At 39.4% G+C, this 24,434-nt stretch overlaps 2 protein-coding genes across 6 annotated transcripts in view; one reads left to right on the top strand and one right to left on the bottom strand.

Moving 5' to 3' along the window:
- Positions 1–18,910, top strand: part of FAM149A (family with sequence similarity 149 member A) — a 38,790-nt gene extending 19,880 nt beyond the window's left edge. The window contains 14 exon segments of the mRNA XM_057537462.1: positions 10–120; positions 407–545; positions 2,799–2,941; positions 4,262–4,387; positions 5,056–5,226; positions 5,811–6,001; positions 6,834–6,988; positions 10,416–10,519; positions 10,988–11,197; positions 14,280–14,400; positions 15,627–15,726; positions 15,729–15,754; positions 15,841–15,919; positions 18,573–18,910. Of these exon segments, the coding sequence (XP_057393445.1) occupies positions 10–120; positions 407–545; positions 2,799–2,941; positions 4,262–4,387; positions 5,056–5,226; positions 5,811–6,001; positions 6,834–6,988; positions 10,416–10,519; positions 10,988–11,197; positions 14,280–14,400; positions 15,627–15,726; positions 15,729–15,754; positions 15,841–15,919; positions 18,573–18,646 (1,750 nt within the window). The 3' untranslated portion in view covers positions 18,647–18,910.
- A 2,302-nt stretch (positions 18,911–21,212) lies between these two features.
- MTNR1A (melatonin receptor 1A) overlaps positions 21,213–24,434 on the bottom strand; it is a 104,610-nt gene continuing 101,388 nt past the window's right edge. For 2 of the 5 annotated variants that reach the window (XR_009006556.1, XR_009006557.1), the window contains exon 2: positions 21,213–23,379. The gene's annotated coding sequence lies outside the window, so the exon portion shown is untranslated. Of the gene's footprint in view, positions 23,380–23,673; positions 24,404–24,434 lie in introns of those variants that run through there. The other 3 variants (XR_009006554.1, XM_057537467.1, XR_009006555.1) reach the window with 3 other exon arrangements.

The raw sequence follows: 24,434 nt of genomic DNA, 5'->3' as shown, positions 1-24,434 counted from the left end.
TTTTTTCAGAAGAGGAGTGCCAGAAGCATCTGGAAAGCAGAGTTTTGCTGTGAAAAGCAAAGATCCTTTACCTACACATTTTACAAGAAATGTACAGAAAGCCATTGATAAATATACCCGGTAAGAATTAGTCTGTTAAATGTGTCTGATTGCAAAATGAAAATGTGCCCATAATGAATACGGGAAACAAAGTCACTGATGGGCCATGGATTTCCACAAGTAACAGAAGCAGTTTTATTTTTAGCCAACTGAAATGTTGCACTGCATAAATCTTTTAAAGTCAGTGTACTGTGAAAATTAACCAATATATTAAAATAAAGAAAGAGGAAGTAGGCACAAGGTCAAGCCACTTCCCAGTATGACCTCTTCTCAGTAAATGTTATTTATGTTACAATTCTTCCTACAGTGAATCCGCGTCATCATTTTCATCAAGTGGAAGCCCCACGCCCACAGAAGCTCCCAACTCCTGGTCTGGGTCTGGGACACAGAGTTCAACCACAGGCTTATCAACCGAGAGGAGCTCCATTTACTCTTGGAGAGATGACGTATGTCTCACAAAATTTTGGATAATCCCATGGTTACAACTTATAATGATGACTTGCTTTCTTATTTAAAAAAAAAATCTTTTTACCAATTTTAAAAGCATTACCTAGTCCACACATACATATACATAAATATAAAAGCACTCACATGTCACACATGAAAACTGAAAATACAGAAACTCTAAGGAAAAATAAAAATTGCCCATAATCGCATAATCCAGAGTCTTAGATGTTGTTAGTTTTGTTTTTTCCACCTCCCAACCCTCCCCCTCAGGTTGTTATGTATGATTTCTTGCATAATATGTATGGCTGGAAATTCAGGAGAGACTCTGACAATTAGGAACTTGAGTAAGAGAAAATTTGGGGGAAAATAAAAGCTGTAAAGAAGAAGAATCACCGCGATTAGGGAATTTCCCCTGAATATTCTAGAATATTCTAGGTCAGATATTTTACTTCTAATGCTAGCTGGAAGATGTTAACCGTAACCCTTCAGGGCGACTCCGCTGGGTGGGACTTGAAGTCTGCAGCCCAGGCTTACGTTCAGATCTCTGCGATTGGGCGCTGGCCGACCTCTGATCCCCTCAAGAGTGCCTGAGAATTCCCGGACACAGGCTTTGGTGAGGCGCCTGTGGCTGTGGAAGAGCCCCCAGGAGAGCTCCTTGGATGTTCTAACTCCTGCTCCTTTCTTGTTTGTGTTCTGGTTTTCATCGCCTTCTCTAAAGGCCGCTCTCGCCCGCACGGCGCGCGGGGGTCTGCTCCCAGGGATGGTTTTGTAGCAGCGATTGTGCAAGGGGCCAGAGGGAGGGGGCCGTGTTGGGCGGGGGAGACTGAAGGGGAGCCAGCTGTGAGTCAGGCCCTTTCAGACAGGATGGGACTCTGTCACTTGGGATGAACGGCCCGCACCCTCACGCCCACGCCCTGCCGCCCTGGCTCTTTGGTCAAAAGTGTGCCGACGGGAACACGGCTGAGGACCGTTGCTTTAGGAAGCAGCACGGTCCAAATTCTGGGATTCCTTTAGTACAGATTTTCAGGTAATTATCCATAGAGAGTCTTATGCCTTCCATGAATAGAATTTACTCCAGCCCCTAGACAGTGAATTTTGCTTTGAATCTAAAAACATTCATTTACTCTTTGATAGGTAATATTTGCAAAAGCAACAAAATACAAAAGATAGAAAAATGAAAATAAGCCCTCTTCCACGCTCCAGGCACCCAGTCCCCTCGTAGGAGGCAAATATTCTTCTGAGTTTTCTCCTTATTTTCATTTTAAAAGGGGTAATTCAACTCCCCTGCAGTCTGGAAATCTAGTTTGTTATCAATTGGGGGGAAAAAGTAACATGGAAAATATAGAATTTTTGCTGTGAAAATCTATGAAAAGTCTGTGAAAATCAACCTAAATTGACCATTTTGCATCAGGTATGTCAGGCTGAATACGCAGTTGGTCGCTCTGAGTTGTGGGTTAGACTTCAGGTTCACCTGCCACCCCCCAACCCCCGGGGAGAAAACTGAACAGGGCTCTCGCCCTGCAGCCCCCGGTACAGTGTTGGCTCTTCCACTTGTGGTTATGTTCATTTTTTCCTCACCGGCTGTGGAGGCAATAGGTCTGTTACTTCTCCATCATGGAGAATATACAGAAAGGCTGGAGGGTTTTCTCACTGACAGTTCACTGTGGCCATAGCCCAAGAACCTCTTAAGGCCACACAAGAAAAATGAATGCTCTGGCCCCGCCCTAATAACCACATCTCTTAGGATACCTAAGGTGGGTTTCTTTTTCTGTTTCCTTGATTAAAAGAAAGTGAATGGCCCTTTCTATGAAATAATTTTCCTTTCATTAGAAAAAAAATAGTTTGTAATTTGCAGATGTACTTAGGTGTCTCATGCCCAGCTACATGAGGGACACATGTCTGTGTACACATATGTGTGCACATGTAAGTGCTTAGATATATGGTGTGTGTGTGTCTGTCATTATCAATGTCTGTGTCAATATGCATGTTCATACCTGAAACTATGTCTATGTACAATCTTGAATAAGTCTCATAACTCTAGTTATGAGAATTTCTAGTAGTAGAAATTAGCTCTGTTTAACAGTTAAGGAAACTGAGTCTCAAAGTGGGATGTAATTTTTCAGAAGAGTAAAAATTGGAGCCCTGGTATGCCCGGGAGGGCTCCCTCCTATATAAATTTGTAAGTATCATTGATTCTGAAGCCCGTATTTACAACTTTTAGTCTTGTAACTAAATGTGCATTTCTATTTTAGGAGTTTGACAAAGCCAATGCACAGAAAGTACAGCAGTTATTCTGGGAGGTCGAGGAAATGTTATTTGAAGGGAAAGTAAGTCCTCAGACCCAGAATCTACGGGCTGAATGCAGTGAGTGGGCAAGAAGGTCCCTCCATCTGAGGTAAGGAGGTTGTTCATAGTAATTCTCCAGAATGTGTTTGGGAACCACTCACTCTTGACTTATTCAATAAATTGGGTATATTTTGAGTAAAAGCACTTGTCAAAATATGTATCTGGAACACATGTCCTTTACTGAGGAATCACATCCTTTGCAATGGTGTCTGAGGAAATCTGGAGACATTCCAATACTCAAGTGCATTTTAATTTGTGAGAAGCAAATGTAGCTCATCCCCAGAACGGCATTGCATGCATCACAAATGCGAGAACGGAAGAAGGGCAGGAGTTATCCTTCACACTCACTAGTCTGTGAGCAACATGTATCTGCCCTTGAGAGCAGTTCACAGGGCGGGATTGTACGGGGGAGGTGAACAGAGTGATTATTTGCTGAGTGATTGGATAGATGAATCTGACCATCTCACCAAGATTCCTTATGTAGGAAGAATCATCTATTTTTTTTATATCAAAGATGAAAGATGTAGATTGAGTATAAAGGGAAGATCTTCTTCCTTCAGTTACTCAGCCAAACCTACTTAGAGGGAAAAAAAATAATCCATGTCAGTTATCTGAAGTTCCTCTATATTATATTTGGGGAGAATAAATTAGAACACTCATGCAAATGTTGATAGGTCTTCTGGTTACCTCAACTAAGTAACTTTTTAAAAATCTTGACTAAACAGGTTTTTATTTTTCCTCTCCAGTCCTTTGTAAGCCCCTGCCTTAGTGTCCATTAGATATTAATGATGGATGCAGACCTTTCTAGGCATCATGATGCACTTGCCTAAAATCCAGGAGCTCAGATCTGTTTCTTTCAGTGTTGTCTTACATACTTAAGATGAAAATGAAGGAGGAGAGGGTAGAAAAAAGAAAAGATGAAAAGGACTGTAAGCCTAGTGTATATATTTACATATTTTTCTGCATTATGTATATATCAGTTAACATTTATAGAGAGCTTCTGTGTGCCCAGCATTACCCTAGTTGTCTGAATCTGATTACATTATCTATCAGCCACTCGTTAGTCCTACAAGGGCACTATTATTGTACTTTGCATACAAGATCAAATTGATGAAATCAGTGGCTCAGGGAGCCTGAAAACTTTGCCTTAAGTCCCTTCATCAATGGCAAGAACTGTCTGTCCTCTTCCCTCAAAGCCTGTGGTTTTCCTGTGATCCCGTTACACTGCTCATGTACTAATATCTACCTTATCACTTCATACACGCTCCTTCAAAATGCTATAGGGAAGTCCATTACCCAACTTTTAAAATTGCAAAACATCTTTCCCTTTTCAATCAAAAATATTAGTTTCCTTTTTTTTCACTTGCAGAGTATTAGGAAGACAGCTCATCCTGCCCACTGATGAAGGGGTCCAGCATTTCCAGGGCAGCAAACCTGCTTCTGCCGTCCACAGACCCTTCTTTGATGACTGTGAACCCAGCAGCAACATCAGAGAGTATGTTGCTAGAAGTTACTTTTGAAAAGTATTTTAAATTACATTTTAGTTACACTTTTTCATGTCTATCTGAGCCATGAGCCTTGGCTCCAACAATTTGGAAGTTTAGATTTCAATGAAGGGCAGGTACAGAGCATTTTATTTTTCCCCAAGATGCTTCTGATTTAAAATTGATGATGGTGATGGTATGTGTGTGTGTAATACAGATATCAAGGGAGTTAACTTTTAAACTGTTTCAAAGACTCTGAAAGGCAGCCTAGATGCAAAATCAAAAACTGCTTTATTGTGATGGATCCTAAGCCACAGGGCAGTAGCAGAATAAATAAAGCTCTCTTCCGTTTTCTTTTGCTCACTAACAGATTTTGGTAAATCCCTCTATGCCATTCACACATATTCGGGACTGTGCCATGATATCCCTTCACTACAGCAAAGAGGATACAAACTTGTAGAATAATTTAGACTTTTAAGAAGCCCTTAAAAATTTGAATGATGTCTGAGCCAAAATTTTGCTTTTAAGTGTATGACTTTTGTCAAATGCAATATTTAGTGATTTTTAAAATTTGGGATTCTGTGGCTTTATGGATAACTTAAAGACCCACCATGATCATGTAGACATTGTATTGTTGACGTTCTGCAAGCCCTCACAGAGAATCTGATTTTCCCCATAGGCTGTGCATCTCCGGCTCTCAAATAGTCCCGGCCGCACTCTCAGCCCTCACCCTGCCAGGTCCTGTTGGCACAGGGGTTGCGGACCTCACGGCATGTTCATCCCTGGAAGAAGAGGTTTATGATGTGGATGGAAAGATTGAAGAGTATTTCGCTTTTGACAGAAAAGAAGAGTAAATAGAATTTTATTTGACATTGACTTAGTACAATTATATTTATTGGGCATGTAGTTTGATTATATGCTCATTTAGTGTTTTGTGCATTTTTCAGTTATCCAAAAGATTTTTCCATCCTTTTGAGAGTAACGTGCTCCCCAAAGCTTTTAGATTCCTGGCAGGATGTGGATATGCTAGAGCAGCGTTTCCCTTTCTTACTGACAACGTGGCTCAGACAGAAAACAAGAATTGTGCTCAGCATGTTGTCGAAAGTGGAAAGGCAACTAGTGGCCTTTGTCCCCCGGGGCTCCAGGTGCCCTATACCCGGCCACCCAGGGGGGCAAAGGGGAAAGTCCAGTCTCTACACTAAATGCCTATTTGGTTCTTAGACAAAAGCTATCAGTATTGCCTAATAAACATTTGCCTCCTGATTGAAAGCTGTTACATTAAAACATAGCAAAGTGCTGTTTAAAAAAGAATGTTGGGTTTATTTATATATGTACGATGTATATACATGCGTGCATGTTGGATAGATAGATAGGTGGCATTATTTGAACTTCAACCTTTGATACTTTAGTAATGAGAATGGGTTTTGTCCTTAGTGACGAGGACTGTCTTGAACAAAACCCAGCTCATCATCACAGGACGTGGCATAAGCACGGACTTCCTCCTGTATCCCCGCATGACTGTGTCAGAGACGCGGTGGCTGCAGAAGTGTTTGATCACGTCTGGACAGCTGTGGTGGAAATACTGGAAAAGCTGATTAGAAAAAACTGGGAAATTACACTCACAGGTACCTAATTGGTAGAAGTTGACCTAATGAAAAGGAAAAATAACTCCTGTCCTCAGCTTTCTGCCCCACCAGTTTGGCCAAATCTAGGACCTGACTGGGGTGAGAAGGGAAGTTGGGTTTTCTGCCTTTATTCACAAGTGAGCTTTAATCACTTCAAAAAGGACATTCTCGTTTTTTGAGCTATAAAAATAAGGTAGAGGCATTCCTAAAAAAAACACAGAAATACACAAGAAAGAAGCTACAAGTCACTTTTTAAATTCTGGTTTAAAAAATTACCTAACTAATCTCTAATAATGGGATATCGTTTTTTAATTATAGATGACATTATTTATAAAATAAAATGTAAACAAAGCTAATTTATTAATCACTTCATTTACCTGTATAAAATGTTCTCTAAACTACTTGAAACTGAGCAGAAACAAATTATGGAAATGTCAGTGGTGGACAGTAGTGACTAGTGTTAACCAATTTGTATAATCATTAAATATTAATAATTAAATTGTACTTAATTAAATTTCCTTAATTAAATGCTACTTTTTCCAATCAAAGGGATTAATTGGGATATTATAATATACCAAGAATCCTTCCTGCCCCAGTGTATAATCCCGATTTTTCTACGTACCCCTGAAATGATAGTCATTTCATTAGACGCACTTGGAAAAGCGTCAGCCCGTTGCTCCGTGGGGTCTGTCCTCTCTACAGGAAGGTTCAGCAGGCACAACAGACTCAACTCAGGGTATCTCCAGAACAAATATTCTCTTTGAACAGGGGATTTTAAGTACATGTATTTGATAGTATTTTTCTTAATAATATTGATTTTTCTTTGGCACAGAAGGAAAAAAACAGAAAGAAAAATTGAAAGTAGCTGAGAATAAATCTCCACCTCTGGTCATTTCCTGTATTAATGCTGATGTGTCCAGTGTTCCCCCGTCCAGAAGTTCTGAAACTCGAAGTGTAATCCTGGCTTCTCATCTTAACCCACCTCAGGTACATGCTTTTCCACTCTCTCTCTCTTTCCTTCAATCTTTATATCTCTGGCCTCAGTTTGTCAAGAGTGCCATTCTATTAAATTCTATTATCAAGATATTTGGGTCTGTTGGCCAATAAGACTAAAATTTAAAAATAATTGTTTCATGGAGTTGAATAGAATCGCCAGATTCTCTGATAGAATAGGGACACTCAGATTTGAGACTTTCCACCTGCTTTGAACTGTAGAGCTGTTTCCGTATTTTTAAAGAAAAAAAATGCTTTCCCCCGATAGTTCTAGCCAATTTGAAGGTTACAGATGTTCTCCTGTCCTCCCACCAAAGTGATAAAAGACTCGATCAATGAGTATACGTTAGGTTCATTCAACATTGAGTTTGTATTAAGTGAACTGTATTAGGTATTTTAAGGAGATGTAGAGATGAACATAGCATATTCCCTGACCTAGTAAAGTGAAGAGTATGATACAGGTCAGATGCAAAGTCTTCTGTGAGCGTTGTGCAAAAAAGAGTTGTAGCAGAAGCAGGGAGAAAATGATTTATTCTGCCTGGAGTGAGGCTTTATCTTTTTGGTTGGAGGTGAAATTTGAACAGAAACATGAAGAAATGGGTAGGCTTTCCTGGATAGGAATTCTGAGTGGGTCAATTCAGACCCACATGGAGGAGTGAGGGAGGGGAGCAGTGATTGGACTGAGGCTTAGAGGATGGGATGCTGGGACAAGCAGAACCACTGTGGCAAGACCAGGGTGTTTGGAATCAAGAGACCTATGAGGGGAATTATCTTGGACATGTTGTTTAACTTTTCTAAACTTCAGTTTCTTTATCTATAGAACGAGGGTAATAATATGTTGTGCAAGGGATTGTGAGGATAAAGTCATATAAATATGTGAGAACTCCTAACACAGGCATATACTGGGAAGTCAATAAATTTTTCTTGAATTGTGTCCCTATTCAAAGATCTAGTGGAGGGGCTTCCCTGGTGGCGCAGCGGTTAAAAGAATCCGCCTGCCAATGCAGGAGACACAGGTTTGAGCCCTGGTCCGGGAAGATCCCACACAGCACAGAGCAACTAAGCCTGTGCGCCACAACTACTGAGCCTGTGCTCTAGAGCCCGCGAGCCACAACTACTGAAGCCCGTGCTCCTAGAGCCCATGCTCCGCAACAAGAGAAGCCACCACAATGAGAAGCCTGTGCACCGCAACGAAGAGTAGCCCCGCTCGCCGCAACTAGAGAAAGCCCGTGCGCAGCAACAAACACCCAACGCAGCCAAACATAAATAAATAAAATAATTAAAAAGAAAAAAACAGATCTAGTGGAAGGTGAGGCCGGAAAGGATGAGCTTGCTTATGGGAGGCCTTCAGGAGTGCTAAGGAGTTCGGACTTTATGTTTGCACAGCCCGTCTGCTGTGGGGAAGCAGAAAAAAGATAAGACAGGATTCCTGGTCTGTACAAGTTAGTTGGAGGGAGTCAAGCCATACCAAACAATACTACACACACACACACACACACACGCAAAGAGGCAACCTAGAAGATATGTTTAGAGTGGATGAGAGTTTGAGCTTTGGATATAGACTACAACTTTGGAGTCCAATGTCACAAGCTATTGACTCTGTGATCTTGAATCTGCCCCTTTCTTTCAAAGCCTGTTCCATTATCTACAGGATCTATGAAATAGGAAGCCGTGAGAATTAAAGGAGATAAGACATTTAGTACAGTGTGTGGCATAGAGCAGACTAAGTGTTAGCTTTGATTATTATAATCAGATGCTAATTATAGATCATATATTTTATTATATTATATATTGTAATTAGATGTCTTTTAGCTTATATATGCTGTGAGGTTCAGAGGGAAAATAGCATACCCTTCACAAAGTAGAGTAATACATGAACTAAATCCTAAATGACAGGCAAGATTTATTAAGCTGAAAAAGAAAAGAGAGGGTGACAAGGCAGAGACAAAAATATGCACCCAGCATAGGAGCAATAGGGCCCGAGGTTCACGGAGCAGTGGATTAAAACAGAAATATCTAATAGGATTGTTTTACCCTCTAGTTTAAGGGCTTTACAATTAGTCTTTGTTCGTGCTGTTCAAAAGAAACTTTTGGAATTGCTACCAGTTTAATGAACTTTTTGGTCTCTTTAAAGTGCTCTGACAGGCTCAACAGTATTGCCCACTTTTCATATTAAAATATGAAGTATGAATCACATATAAAGGAACAGTTGATGACAACATAGAGGAGAACCTTTAACTATCAGGCAATATAAATACACTTGAGAAATATGGAGATTTTAAAATCTAAGGATTTTTTTAAATAGATATTTTGTTGTGTTTACAGTTTTTTATAGTTTTTCAAAATGCTTTTTATGGCTATTTTGTTGTTTGCATTTGGATAAAAGTTAAAGGAAAGTGAATGGGCAACAAAGTTTAAAGTAAAAATAAAATACTAGTAGAGTTTATTTTGAAAGAGTCAAAGCATTTTAGTGATAATCACAATAGGTCTTAATTTATTCCTCTAACATTTACTTTTATATATATTCAATATGAGGAAAATGTGATTAGGGTCGCCACATTTTTCTCGAACTATAATTCTAGTTTCAGAAATCCTGTTTGCCTGAAGCTATATATTATTTTAAATCCTAGTTGGTCATATTACCGGATGGAATTGGAAATTAATAATTATTTAGCCCTTACTTCATGCTTTCACCAAGGTTATCGAATTGAATTCTCCTAATAACTCTATGAAGTAGGAATCATTATCCCCAGAGTAAAGATTAGGAAGTTAAAAATCTTTCCAAGATGACCAAGCAGGGGGCATTGAGAACTGGGATTCAAATGCAAGCCTTTCAGACTCTGGTCTCAGGTTTTCCCAGGCTCTGGAGCTGGTCCGGGAAGCTCACTGGGGTGAGCTGTGAAGGGTTGGGTCGGAGGAGAGGTGCCAGGCAAGCTGACCAGTGGGAGCTGGGACACTGTTTCTTTGCTTATCCAGACTCTGTCTACCCTCTTCACCCTGGTGAAGGTGAACACACAGCGAATGAACAGAGGGTTCCCTGCCCTGCAGCTTTTGGGAGCTCAGAGCATGGAGGAGAATGAGGCCTGGCTTGTTTCCTCCTGGCCCTTCTACCGGGTCACAGTGGGTTGGTGGCATTTCTCCATCAGCTACCCTGTCCAGATTCCAGAAACCTCTCCCTCACTTCTTGCTGCTCCGAGCCTAGGTGTGGTAATTTGTTCCTACTGTTAACAAGCCTTGGGGAATTGGTCATTCCTTATTCATTTCTCTTCACACATCTTTAGAAAGTATAGTCCCTATATTAAATGCACCTCAAATTAGCCAGTTTGAGGCTGCCCTTTGTTTCCTGCGGGTTCCTGACAGGCATCAGTAATTGCAATGGCTCTGGATGCTTTTTAATTTTTATTGTTTTCACTTTCCTCAGATTCACCGCTTCTCCAATAATTTTTATAGTGACTTGAATGGTGTGATGACAATTCAAGCAAAACCACTTCAGCAGAGACCTACCTATTCTGCAGATAGAACACAGTACGTATAAAAAATAATCACCCAGCCTCTTCCCTGCGCTGGACACACTCAACCACTAAAGACCACAAAGGACGAGATGACAAGAATTGCATTTAATCCCATGCTCCAGGTGTGTCTGAGCACATACAGAAATGTGTAAGAGTGAAAACACCCTGTTCTAATGACAACCACAAAACAATTCCTGCTAGGTCAGGGCCAATAAGAAAAGGGGACTGTAGCTGTGAATTCTTAATCTTGTGGGCTGTATGGTTTGATTACAAACAATGAGAGACTTAAAACAATGAGATCTTTTCCCCCTGTCGATGATCCTTCACTGAAACTAAAATTGAACTGGAAATGCTGGTCTGTCCATTCATTCAACAAATAGGACTAAGTTCTATGTGCCAGACCATGTTCTAGACGAAGTCTAGTAAAGGGCAAATGCGTAGAGCTTACATCTGAGTAATGAACTTGACTTCCCTCCCCCAGGGGTGAGCAAGAGGACAAATCACTGGGTGTAGGGGCCGGTGCTCTTTCCTCGGCCCCCCACCGGCTGGCACGGATCTTGGATGATCGCGGACTACAAACTTCTGCAAAGAAAACACTGGCATACACGAGGCTGCCTTCTCTTACCTCAGAATCACAGAGAATAAAAATCCCCAGTGTGTACAGTGATGAAGTTCTTAGGGAAACAAAACTGTAAGTCTTGTTTCTCTGGTGGTAAAACAAAGGTCACGGAGGACAGAGATGCTTGTCAATTAGGGTCTATGGTTTATTCCGGACTAAGCATCCCCTGTCAAATCTTATGTGGGCAGTTTTCTAAGTAGTTCATTATTTGGATATTTAACATGAATTTGCTCCAGTCGTATACTTAGCTAGATACTAGAATATAAAGTCAGGCCATGTATCTCCAGCACAGGCAGCTAAGCACAATGAAACTCTTGATGGAGAGGGTCTTAGATGGGTTTCAATGGCTGAGTCTGTAAAACGAATCATTAGCTAATGCTTTTACATATACATAATTAATACTTTCATTGTGAGGTGTAAAAACTGATGTACATAAGATGCTGTTAAAATAAAAGGGACATATACCCATTAGTTTTTATTTATCTTGAAGGGTGAGTTTCATTCTGTGTAGGGAATTTCAGAAAAGCTTTTGACCTTAGGGATCAACATCAAATCATTGCCTTATTAGAAAGGAATTTGTCTCTTCCTTTATTGTAGAATTACAAAGGAGCTTTCCAGTTTTCTCACTCACTGAAGTGTGAGGCAATACTTACGTTAACAACAGCCAGTGTTTGTTGACTGCTTTCATGTTCCCAGCACTAGCTAAATGAATCACATTTATTATCTTATTTGTGACCTACCACAAACCTTTGAGTTGGTACTCACATTATCCCAAATCTAAGATGAGGAAACAGAGGCTGAAAGGAGTTGAATAACTGGCCAAAGATCATCCCACGAAGGAGAGGCAGAGCTGGGACTCCCCCACAGTGCTGCCTGGCTTTGGAGACCAGCCCCTGGACCACCGGGCCACCAGGCTTCCTGCAGCACAGGAAGCAGTTATTACAGGGACCGCATCTAGGTCCCCGTGCGGGGGGGATGTGTAAGCAGCTGCCAATGCTTAACGAGTGACTGGACTCCTTTGAGATGCATTCCACAGCACCCCTTACAGCTTTATGATAAGTCAGCGTTTCTTTCAGTAGTCGGAAGTGCTCTTTCCAGCTTTATTTGAGTCTGCTCTGTTAATTCTTTCGAGATCGCACTCCCTCCTCCATGTCACTTTGGCCACCTGGGACCCTCTTCATCATCCTCTGCCGTGTCAATAGCACATTACTGGCTCTCTCCTCTTCCTCCCAGCCCACCCGGGCTCCACTGTCAGGCTTTCATCAAAAACCTTTTCTATTTTTTATTGAAATAAATTCAGACACCTCCAGCTGTACATTCCCTTCCTGTCTTGTCCTGGCCTCTCCCTATTTGTAGATCCATGTCTTTCAACGTTTTAAAAATTATTGCCATGCCAAGAAGCCCTTTTAGGGTATCTTTCCTAATTCCTCCCCCACCTGTGAAATTTTAATATAGTGTAGAGTTTTGTACTATTTTTAATATCTGTGTTTTACACATAAAAAGAATAAGATTTTTGTTGTCCCACCAAGAGCCAACATTTGCCCTTTGGGGGCAACATCACATCTTTGATTATGGCACCTGCTTTCTGTTACTTCTCATTACTCACCTTGCTTCTGGTCAGCATTATCTCCTCTCTGACCCACAAACATACCAGCTATGCATAGTCTTACTTCTGTGATTTTGTTCATGCTCTGTCTTTCCTTTTGATTAAAATACCATTTTTTTCTAATTATCAAAGTACTACAAGTTCACCGGGGACCATTAGGACAGTACCAAAAATATAAGTAGGAATCAAAGATCCCCTGTATGCTCAACACATAGAAATATAAAAATGACAGCTGTTGGTAAATTTACTACTAGTTTTGTCTATGATTAAATTTCTTCTTTTCTTTCCATTATCGTTTTTCTAATACTAACATTATCTTACTATTTTATAATGTAGCTCCTTTTCATATACTCTTCACTTAACATTATTCATATTTTCCATGTTATCAGATATTTTTGAAAGCATGATTTTAATGACTAAAATATAATTATGTGGGTATATAATCATTTACTGTGTTGCCCTATTACTGAAAATTTTCATTTCTTCTATATTTTCACTATTATATTGTACAGTGAACATTAGCTTACATAAATTTTAGTAAGGATGTCTTTAAACTGTTTCCCGGTGGTGAGTCCTAGAAGTAAAGCTACCAGGTCAAAGGTTATGGATATTTTTAAGGCTCTTGAAATATTTTTACAAAGTTCTTCTAAGAATGGTTCTACCAACTTATAGACCCACTAGCAATCCACAAGACTTTTTCCTTGCAGCCTGTAAACTTTAGTTAGTATGTATATTTTAAAGCTTGATGAGTCAAAAATTGTCATATTTTAATTTTCATGAATTAATTATTAATAAATAAATGAATTAGAATCTGTTTCTAGAATATCCATCTCTATTCTTGTGCACAAATTAGACAATTTAATTTTTCAGTGTTAATATGTGGTAGGGAAGGTCTTTTATCATCATTACTCTTCCTTTGTTGAAATTACTCACCCATGTTGACAAATAAATTTTACAATCTGGTTGTCAAATTTTAAAAAAAGTATGACATTGGAACTCATAGCATTAAATCTATTAAAAATGTAGGAATAATTGACATTTTCACAAAACGTAGTTTTCCCATCAGAGAACATATTTTGCCTTTTATGACCTTACATAAATTTTTGTGGTTTTCCTCATCTAGGCCCTGCACATTGAGAATTAATTTTATCCTTCATTGATTGCTCTATTCCCTAAATTTCTACAGTGCTTGTATTCAGAACCAGACACTGTAGCACTATATTATATCAACTGCATTGCATTGTAATCTAATTACTTGATTTGTTTTCAATACTTTGTAATCTTCTTAAGGAGAGGAACTAGATCTTCAAAAACTTCCGTGTTCTGCACAGGGGCTAGCATAGCTGAGCACTCAGTAAATACAGGCTCACAATCTTTACTAAACACAGAGGTGACTGCGGCTGGGACTCAGTCCCCCGCCCATCTTCCAGAAGCTCAGCTCATCCTACTTGGTGTTTCCTTTGGGAGGAAGGTTGTGATTAATAGCTTCGCAGTAAGGTCCGTCTGTCTCTGTACCTGGGTACTCAGGTCATGTTGTTGTGTTTACAGGCAAACTGGCGTGGACCGCACGGCCTCCCCACCAGTTCAGACCTCAAGGAGCAGGTTGCCACCAATAGGCTCAGAAACTGGGGAGCAGAATATGGCAGTTCCCGGATCGCGCCCTGTTTCTGTAAGACAGATTTCTTAATATTTAAGTGCACCATTTACATTGCTTGTTGGAAAACAAACAAACATAATTTGGACACTTCCACATGAACACGGTAGCATAAAATGTCTCCATGATCTGTTTCTTGAAAGTAACTGGCTTGTGAGAATTTATAGGAGGTGGGAGGATTAATTCAATATTTTGTGAAATAAAAACACAGCCCGAACTAAATCAGAAAGTCCAGGTGTCAAGGCAATATCTGATGGTCAGGATGGTGTAGTGAAGAAAATAGCATGAAGATTACGTCAGGGGACAGGCAGATTTGTGTTTGAATCCTGCCACACAAACTCTTTATATGATTTGCTTCCAATTAATCTCCCTCAGCCTTAATTTTCTCACTTATAAAAGGGCAATAATGATCCTACCTCAAAGAATTGTTATAAGGATTAAATGAATTTATAGACGTTAAATATTGCCTGGCATTGATTAAGAACACAGTAACATACCCTGCCATTTTTCCTAGCTCTCATTTTTACAGTTAATCTTTGCCATGTTCACTGGAATGTAGGCGCAATGTCTTCTTCACCCAAGCTCAACTCAGCCAAGCAACCACAGAAAGTTTTGGGAAGGTATGCTGCTGGTAGAAAGCCTAACCAGATTTCCCCCAGATTTATAATGACTGCTCACTTCACTCCAATACAAGTAACTTGTGTCTATTTTATAAAACACAGAAGACCCCCAAGTGTGAGAACATAAAGCCTAGAGAGAGAAAAACCAGCTGAGGCAGGGCTTTCTCTCGCATTCCTTCTGCCTCCTTGAATATAACAGTAAAACTCATTCTCAGAAGGCAAGAGTTGCAAAGCTTTAATATTTAACTTTAGAATATTGTGGCTTAGAGTGGAATCCTAAGAGCAGTCAAATATCACATTAAAAAAAAGTCAGATGCTTCAGAAATGCAGAATAACATTTCTATCATAGTTTAATATTAAGAATTTTATGCGGTTAAGGTTTTTAATCCATATTTACTTATTAAGGCCCTACCACTTTACCGGGTTAAAAACTACAATTACATAATTAAATTGATATGTGTGTTTAGTGGACCTTATACTTAGCAATATCTAAATAAAAGTTTTCAAATAAGCGAGTGAATGAATGATAAACGAGCGACTGATTGAAGCATATATAGATTTTCTTTTGTCTTTTTAAGGATTGCATTTATTTTAAACAAGAGCATATCATCCTTCATTTAGTTCAGAGGAAGGCATCCACAAAACCATGTGTTGAGCGCAGTACCTGTCTGTGTAGAACGATCACCCCTTCAAGAAAGATCTCTGGCCACGGAACAGTTTTCAAGCCCAGCACAACCCATACATTTCGGGTCGGTTCTCTGTTAACCATAACTTTCATTTTTAAAAATATTTGAAACAATAAAACTCATCCCTCATTTTATTTTTCTTCTAACAGTCAGATACGCCTCGAAAAGGTTCATTGACACTGAGGGAATTTGCTGGTCACACATGGACAGGTCAAGGTTTTTTGACAGGTCGGTGTTCTCCATATACAAATAAAATGATGTAATACGTGAAGTTGCAAGTTTTGGCAAGAGAAATTGGAGATTATCGACCTTGAGAGGACAGTTTTGACCAAGAGTTTGTCATCTATGGCTATATCTCAGGAATCTCCATAAAGAGCAAAACTGCAAAGACAAGCACTTCTCTGCTGTTGGTTAAAAAACAAAAAGTAACTGAGTAAATCTGAAGGTCGAAGTGGTTTTGGTAAACGATTCATGAATCAATTGGGCAGCATCTCATGTGGCAAACAGAGAGATATTCTGAGGAGTTGCAGGGCATGGAAGGCTTTTATAAAAGGAAGGCAGGACAAGGAAAGGAGATCATCAGCAAGGAAAAAAGGAAAGTTCATTGGAGGAAAGTAAAATTTCAAGTGATGATAGCTTGTCTTTGGCTGAGCTGCCGGGTTTTCCATTGGTTGGGCTTGTTGCTGGGCAAGAAGGAAGTCTTCCTTCCTCCTGCTGGGGCAGGAATGTAGCTGCGCTTCCTGTTTGGGAGAGCAAGGTAGTCTCTTCCTGTTGGGGTCAGTCAGTTACTGATGTCTTCCCGGTGGGGTAATTGAAGGTGAGTGGTGGGCAGGGCATGAAAGCTCCCACTACTGGCCTTCCGACCCCAACTTTGGCTGAGGTTTCCTTTTATTAATTGGCACAATCTTAAAGGAGAAAATGCCCAAAGGTTCCTAATAATTTAGAGCCTCACCCTCATAAAAAAGAAAATGCTGTCTTGAGTCTTATGAGAAATCAATGTCTCTCTCTGCTGTAGAGTTTCCATGCTTTTCTTCTGAATGAAACTCTATTTTTAGCTTCTCTTTGAAGATCTCATTATAAAAATGCTTCACAAAATTAATACAAATCTTCTAGTTATTTTATGATGTAGAGTTTTACAGATAAATACTTATTCTCAGGTAGTATGCCATTTAAAGAATGAAGTTTCTAGACTGAATTCAGGCCTATGATGTTTTAATTTTCAAAACCGTTACCAACATTTTTGTTCAAGGAGGCAATGTAGCATCGTCATGAGGTGTGCCACTCTGGAATCAAATGCCTCGTTTCCATCCTGACTCGAGCACCTACTAGCTGAGCACTTTAGGAGAGCCTCAACTGCTCCGGGCCTCAGTTCTTTTATAACAGACTAGATGGAGAAAACAATTATTGGAAAAATGTATGGATGGGCTTCCCTGGTGGCGCAGTGGTTGAGAATCTGCCTGCCAATGCAGGGGACACGGGTTCGAGCCCTGGTCTGGGAAGATCCCACATGCCACGGAGCAAATGGGCCCGTGAGCCACAATTACTGAGCCTGCGCGTCTGGAGCCTGTGCTCCGCAACAAGAGAGGCCGCGATAGTGAGAGGCCTGCGCACCGCGATGAAGAGTGGCCCCCGCTTGCCACAACTAGAGAAAGCCCTCGCACAGAAACGAAGATCCAACACAGCCATTAATAAATAAATAAACCACACCTAGTATAGTGTAATTAAAAAAAAAAAAATGTATGGAAAGGACCTAGCTAGATGCCAAGCATACACTGCTCAAAAATTATGAATCATTTGTATTAGAGATAATCTCAAATGTAGAGGATAATTTGCTGTTTTAAGGGAAATACTTAATATATTATAACTTTAAAATCTAGTATAATTCGAGCACTGGGACAACTCAGGTTTATCACTGTTTATGTCAGCCCTTCTATAGTTCTATAGCATAGTGATGTCAAAATTTCTTTATTTTTTTGAGATTTTTCTCCTATGCTCATAGCTCTAAGCTGCTGTGTCTTTTTGTTGCTTTTTGCCTTGTGCATTCCCCAGGAGTATTCGCTGTCATTTTCAATGACAATAGTTCTTTCTCTAAAAGGCAGCCATGGTATGTGAGAGACAGAACAGTGACGGCTGATAAATATGATTCTGCGGATGGCCAGTAGACAGTGGTGCTAAGGAGTTTTGATGAATTCAGTTTCGGAGATGTTGACTGCAGCGTGCTAAGTGGAGATGCCGAATAGTTTTTTGGGCGCACAGGAGTAGAGGTTCGGAGAGGAAACTGGGCTCTGAATTTGTTTAAAATCTGCACTCTTAATTTTTCACCAAATACTAAGTCACTGTATTCTCTTATCAATAACTTTGTGACAACTATCATTATTGCTGGTTGGAGGCCTTTTTCATGTCTATAGGAGTGATTGAGGGTACATAAGAGAGATGTTCCTGTATTTCTAAAGATTTATTTTCTTCTTCTCTGACAATGAGGCTTGTGGTCTCTTGCTTACCTTTGCTTCCAGGTCCAAAAGTGCAGGGGCTATTAACTTATCAACATTATTTCTGTAGCAGAAAAATAAAAAAGAAAAAAGAAAAAAGAAAGGAGAAGCTGAGGGACCAACAGTGGAAAGGACTTCTTAAGGTAGCTGACAGAGTTCTCTGGCGGAACTCATGGCCAGGACCGAGGCCCAGTGGAGCGGGCGCACCCCTCTTTCTTCTCAGCACCCAAAATGGCAGTTTTTCCAGATGACTATTTCCTGATTTGTGTACAAGTGACATTAAGTTTTCTTTTTTCGTTTTAAAAAATATCATCTGCATGGAACATTTAACTTGATCCTTTTGAGACCTGGGATTTGTAACATTTTAATGAGAATTTTGCTTGGTGTTTCAGGTTCACAATTTCCACCAAAATCTTTTCAGAGGACAACTTTGACTTTCAGAAAGAGATTCCAAGTGACGTCTTGATGTGACTTCACCAGGGCTACAACACCTGCTGGAGCATTCAAAGCCTCAGTACACCATTTATCACTTGAAAAATAGAAGAAGTATTGTTATGTATCTGTCTGACAGGCTGAGATGTTAGACTACCTGAGAGAAATGCAAACAAATAAACAACTTAATTTTGAACACTTTGTGCTGTAAAGAGAATACAAGTCAAACTCAGCAACCTTCTTCATTATCGGAAGCATTCCAATAAAGGTTCTTTAGGCTTTGCTCAGAAGAATCTAATATGTGTTTATAATTCATCCTTTTATTAATTATACACAGACACACACATGCTTAGTGCGTGTATTCACACACTACTTAATATATGACAGTATATTATCTAGGAATATGCCCTTTTATCTAGGAGTATGTAACTTTATGTCTTGACATTTTTTTGTCTCATTCTATTATTAATTCCATCAAAGTCCTAGTCACTAATAGACATTACTCCCTCCTTTAGAAAATAACAAAGTCATCTTTGGTGCAATATGACAGGTTGACTAGTGTTCAGATTGTTCTAGTCGTGCTGACTTGCTTATACCTTTTTAAAAAAGCACTTTAGTCATGAACCTCTTTGAGGAATGTCAGTGGCTGCCTTAAGCCAATTTTGTTTTACTAGTTTTCATGCTCAAATTCAGGCAGTCTATTTAAAATATAACAAAATAAAATATAAATGAATATAAATGTAGTTAAAATATATTGCATATGGTTTCATCTTTATTGTTTACGACGGAAGTGCTCGTCCACTGGAGGGAAGGCTTCGTGGCAGCATCTTCCTTATTTCATTATAATCTGATCTCTGCTCAAATGTCACCTCTGCAAAAAGCCTTCCCCCCGGATCCCTCTGTTTAAACAGCATCTCTCCCCTCCCTCTGTCCTCTAGCCCTGCCTTATTTTCCTTCAGAGCATGTGTCCTGACCTGACATTAATACAGAAAATGGAACAGAGAAGCCACAGGAGCAATGATCAGTTGAAGGCAACCCTCTAGGGTCCTTTATCTTTTGCTCCTCTTTCCCCCTTACCTACCGTTGTTTTCCTTTATAGTGATCGAAACCCTTAGACTCAGTTTGATATTCTCAGATCTCGAATGACCATAATTTCTTCTTTTCCATCAGATAATTATATTCTGTGAAGCTAACTTTCATTAATACAAAATGAGACTTTATATTTAACCATATAAATGTATGATAGATCATTTTCAGACATAATTCTGGTTGTAAGAAGAGAAGATTATTGCCAACTAACAGATGTCTGGAAATGAAAAAGTACATTGGGGCTGGAATTCATGTTGTCCTTTATCACAGAGTGGACAAAACAAAAATGAGCCGAGAGCCTTGCGTCTGAGAGATGATTTCTCCTTTCCATCCTCTGCTCCATTTTCCATGGTAGTGGGACCAGTTAGGGAGCGGACATGAGGACGGTCACTGTATCTATACCCCTTCTGCATGGCCGCAGGTCCGTAACTCCAGGTAATATCCCTAATGCTTAGCTATGTTCACTAAGCAGACCAAATCATTTTGAGAATTTTCTAAACTATCCCCAAACATTAGCTATAGAAACTTTCAGGAGAAAATATCAGTTTTAATTTCATTGTTGGCAAACATGAGGGATTTCTAGACATGTGAGCAGCCTGGGGCCCCGTTCCTAAGGGTCTCTAGTCAGGTGCGATCTGGTCCATAATTACTGCTAAATGTGCCCCTTCTATCCACCCTGCTCTTTCAGAACCATTCAGGCTATTTTATATCAATTTCCAGGAACCATCCAACTCCTTACCTAATCAGCCCAGACTTCTTAGAAGGGAACCTGACTGATATACATCTTAAACTAACATTAAGGTAGACTATCCAAGACTTTTTTCATAGAAAACAACTGAATAGATTCCATGGTAGCTTTACTTTATCGGGCTTCAGAGTTTTGCAAATAAGAATCTATTATTATATATATTGACAAAAATACTTTAAAAAATAGAAGTACAGTGGTCTAGACTCATACCTTACAAACATTTTCTACTGGAAAATAAAGTACTATTTTAGAGATAACAAAGATTTGGCTCTACCACTCACTTAAAAAAAAAAACCTGCTCATGCATATATTTTAACACCTGTATTAAAGATAATACAGATAATAATTTAGAGTTTAGTAAATAATGCTTAAATCAAGGATGGTGTAGGGCAGTGTTTTCATAATCTACTTTGATAAATGAGTCTTATCTTAGAATTTCCCTAACAAAGTGTGAAAAAGGCAAATCAAATTACTCCTGAGATCAGTTTTTAAACTAAGGTTAGTGACTATATTAATTAAAATGTCAGTTTATCCAAAACCAAAGAAGAAATGAAGGAATTTAAAAATAATATAAAAACATGTAAAATACCATAGAAAACTACTAGATTGTATGAATTTAATACTAAAGGAAGTATCCATAGAGTTGTTATTCTGAACTAGAATGGGATTTCTATACCAATAAGAGATACATTTTTATAATATCATAAATCATTTGCATATTATATTTGTATTGTCATTGTTTTCTTATGACTACAGATCATGGTTAGGATGTTTAATTCTTTAATTTTTAATAAAAAGTGTTGAGTTTTCAAAAATTCATTACATTTATAAAATCTTCTTTAGATTCCCAATTTTCAATATAATTTGTGTAAATATCTCTCTATTCTGCAGTGTCTAATACACAGGTTACTCACTCATTTATTTCCAACTCCATAGCAAACTTTTCCCTGTGAATTCAAAATATATATTTATATATGTTTGTGAGGGTTTTACCTCATTTATGAGTATACCAATTTAATCTTCATTTCAGAAAATGGCATTCCTGTGTGGCAATCATACTTGATATTTATCAGGCACCTCCTTTGTATAAGATTCTGTTCTAAGCATTGGGCTGAACAAGACAAAGTTTTGCCCTAATAGAACTTATATTCTAGTGGAGGGCAGAGACTGTATACAAATCAATAGAAACATAAGGTGAGATAACAATCAGTGCTATGAAGAAATATAAAATAAGGCCATGTGACAGAGAGTGGAAAGAGTTGCAACTTTAGATAGAACAGTCAGGGGAGGCTTTATTGCAGAGGTAGTCTTTGAGCAAAGACTCAAAGCAAATGAGAAAAGAAGTCATGTAGAGATGAAAAAAAGAATTCTAGACAGAGGAAAAAACACACAGCCCAAAACATGAGCATACCTGGAGGTTTGAAGAGCAACAAAGAGGCCAGTGGGACACGGGATGGAACTAGCAAGGGGGTAAATAATAAAGAATGAGATCAGCAAAGTAATAGGAGCTGAGGGTTTAAGATCCTTTTTGGCCTTGGAAGTTGTACATTACCTGAAATGGGGAGCCACTGGAGAGTTTTGAGGACGGAGTGATGTAATCTGACACGAGATGATGTTTCAGATCAGATGATAGTGGTGCAGTTGGGGAGAAGTCAGGGACTTTGGGTGTGTTCTCAAACTTGAGCCAATAGGATTTGCCATTGGATTGGATGAGGAGGGTAACAAAAAAAGAATCCAGATTGACTCCAAAGCTCTGGCTTAACACTTGGAAAGATGGTGTTGGCCTTTACCAAAATTGGAAAAAGTTCAAGAGGAGCAGATCTGGAAGAATGTTGAGACATGTTTGTTTGAGATGCCTAAGTGGAGATGTTGAGGTGTTTGGATATCTGTCCCTGGGGTTTAGAGAGGAGGTATAGACTTGGGGGGTATATATATATATATATATATGGTATTTAAGTACTGAAATGGATGAGATAACCAAGAGAGTGAGAATTTAGAAGCAGGGAAAAAAGAGTTCTGAGCCCCGGGCATTTTAACATCTGGAAGTATGGGATGTGAAGAGAAACTAGCAAAGCAGACAGAAAGAATGACTGGTGAGGGAGAAAAAAATCAAGAGAATATGGACTCCTCAAAGTCAAATGGGGGCGGGGGGGTTCAAGGAAGTGATAAGGACTCAAATATGTTGAATGCTGTTGATAAGTCAATTTAGATAAGGTCTGAGAAATGACTTAAAGATTTAGCTACATGGGAGATATTGGTGATCTTGACAAGATCTGTGCTAGAAGAATGGACAAGGCAAAAGTCTCAACAGGCTTCAGGAGAGAATAAGAGGAGGAATTGAAGACAGTAGGAATTTACACTGATCATTTGATGTGTGTGAGTATATAGATAACATAGTTCTATATCCAGTGAGAATTTATTTTTTTAATCTAAATTAGATATCTTTTTCATACTGGGAATCATTCCAAGTGAGATAAAATTTAAGGAAATCAAAGTGTTAACATTTACAAAGCCTTTCTGTAGTTTATAACACATTCTGGCCCATGACTTTAACTTTCAGAAGCACTTATTTCAAGCTGGGGAGAGTAGAAAACAAAGACCTTCCAAGTGGGAAGGGATTCGTCGTCCTTTACTGTAGAATGAATCTTCAGGAGAGAAAGTAAGTTCACACCTTCCTACTCAGTTGGATTAGTTCCATGGAGCTGACAATGAATGTGGTTACAAAGGCAGACAGATGGTCTTCACCTTGGCACAGCACTGTTTCCTACACAGAGCATCCTTACATTTTACGGTGGACCTTCTAAGAGGCAGCACTGTGTACTTCGCTGCCAGGAGAGAAGGATGGTGCTGTGCATTTCTTGCAGGCCTGGCCATCTGACTGGTTTCCTCTGAAATGTAAATATTCCAAGGCAGTATGAGAAGGGTCCCATCTGGTAACAAGAAAACCACAGGAAAGATGAAAGGGAACAAAGGGACAAGGCTTTTATTTTGTTGACCCTTAAAAAAATCTTCAGTGTCCTCTTCCTCACCCACAAATTGCCTTCAAAATAAAACTAAACCGTGTACGCCTGGCAGTCAAGGTTTATTTCAGCTTGCCCCATGCCACCCATCAACGTCATCTTGCTCTAGGCACTCTGAGCTACCCTGTGCTCCAAGCAGGGGCCCCTGCACTGTCTCCTGAACCCCTCATATCCTTCCCTGGGCTGGAGCACTTCTCTCATGCTGCCTGGAGCACTCACTCTCCCCACCCCACCCTCATCCCTCCCTCTTTCTCGACTTCCTGAGGGCTGCAGTTGTACGTTATTTTCCTTGTTTTGTCCACAGGGATTAGCAGAGAGTCAGATATAGACAAATCCTGTACTTTTATAGCTTTAATTGACCTTGTGGCTCAGCCTCAGTCCTTTAGAGAGAAGGAAATGAAAGCCCAGAAGATATACTGAAAGATATTACACAGATATATTTTTTAAAAGTGTTAAAGTAATTAAACAATATGGAAGGGAATAACATAAAAAGTGTAAGTTCTTCTCCATTCCCACACAGTCGAGTTGATCACTATTTTTCTTTCCAGATATTAGTCTAACTGCAGAGAAAAAAATTCTCCCAAAGAGGGCATTACATTATATACTTTGTTCTGCAACTTGTTTATTATTATTTTCCACTTAATATTTCATGAACATCTTTCTGTGTCAGTATATATAGATGACTTGAAGAAATTCAGTTGGAGAAAAGTCTTAGGTATGTTTTTCTCTACATCAAAGAGGCTCTGCAGGTGGCTGCGAGTAAAACTAATCCAATTAAGCAAAATAAAAATGCAGGGTATTCTCAATATCCCATCTTCCTTGGCACTTTTCCTATAGCTTAGGGACGTGCTGCTAGGAGAGGGACCCTCCTTCCCAGCTCCTTTGTGAAGAAGGATCAAGTGTAGACAAGGGAACCAGAGTCAGGATTGGGTACCTGGAGAAAAGAGAGAATTTGGTAGTCAGGG

Source organism: Balaenoptera acutorostrata, chromosome 21 (genome assembly GCF_949987535.1).
Source record: "Balaenoptera acutorostrata chromosome 21, mBalAcu1.1, whole genome shotgun sequence".
In the NCBI taxonomy this organism is placed as follows: domain Eukaryota; kingdom Metazoa; phylum Chordata; class Mammalia; order Artiodactyla; family Balaenopteridae; genus Balaenoptera; species Balaenoptera acutorostrata.
The sequence above is the reverse complement of the archived record's forward strand: the minus strand, read 5'-3'. Positions and strand labels throughout refer to the sequence as shown.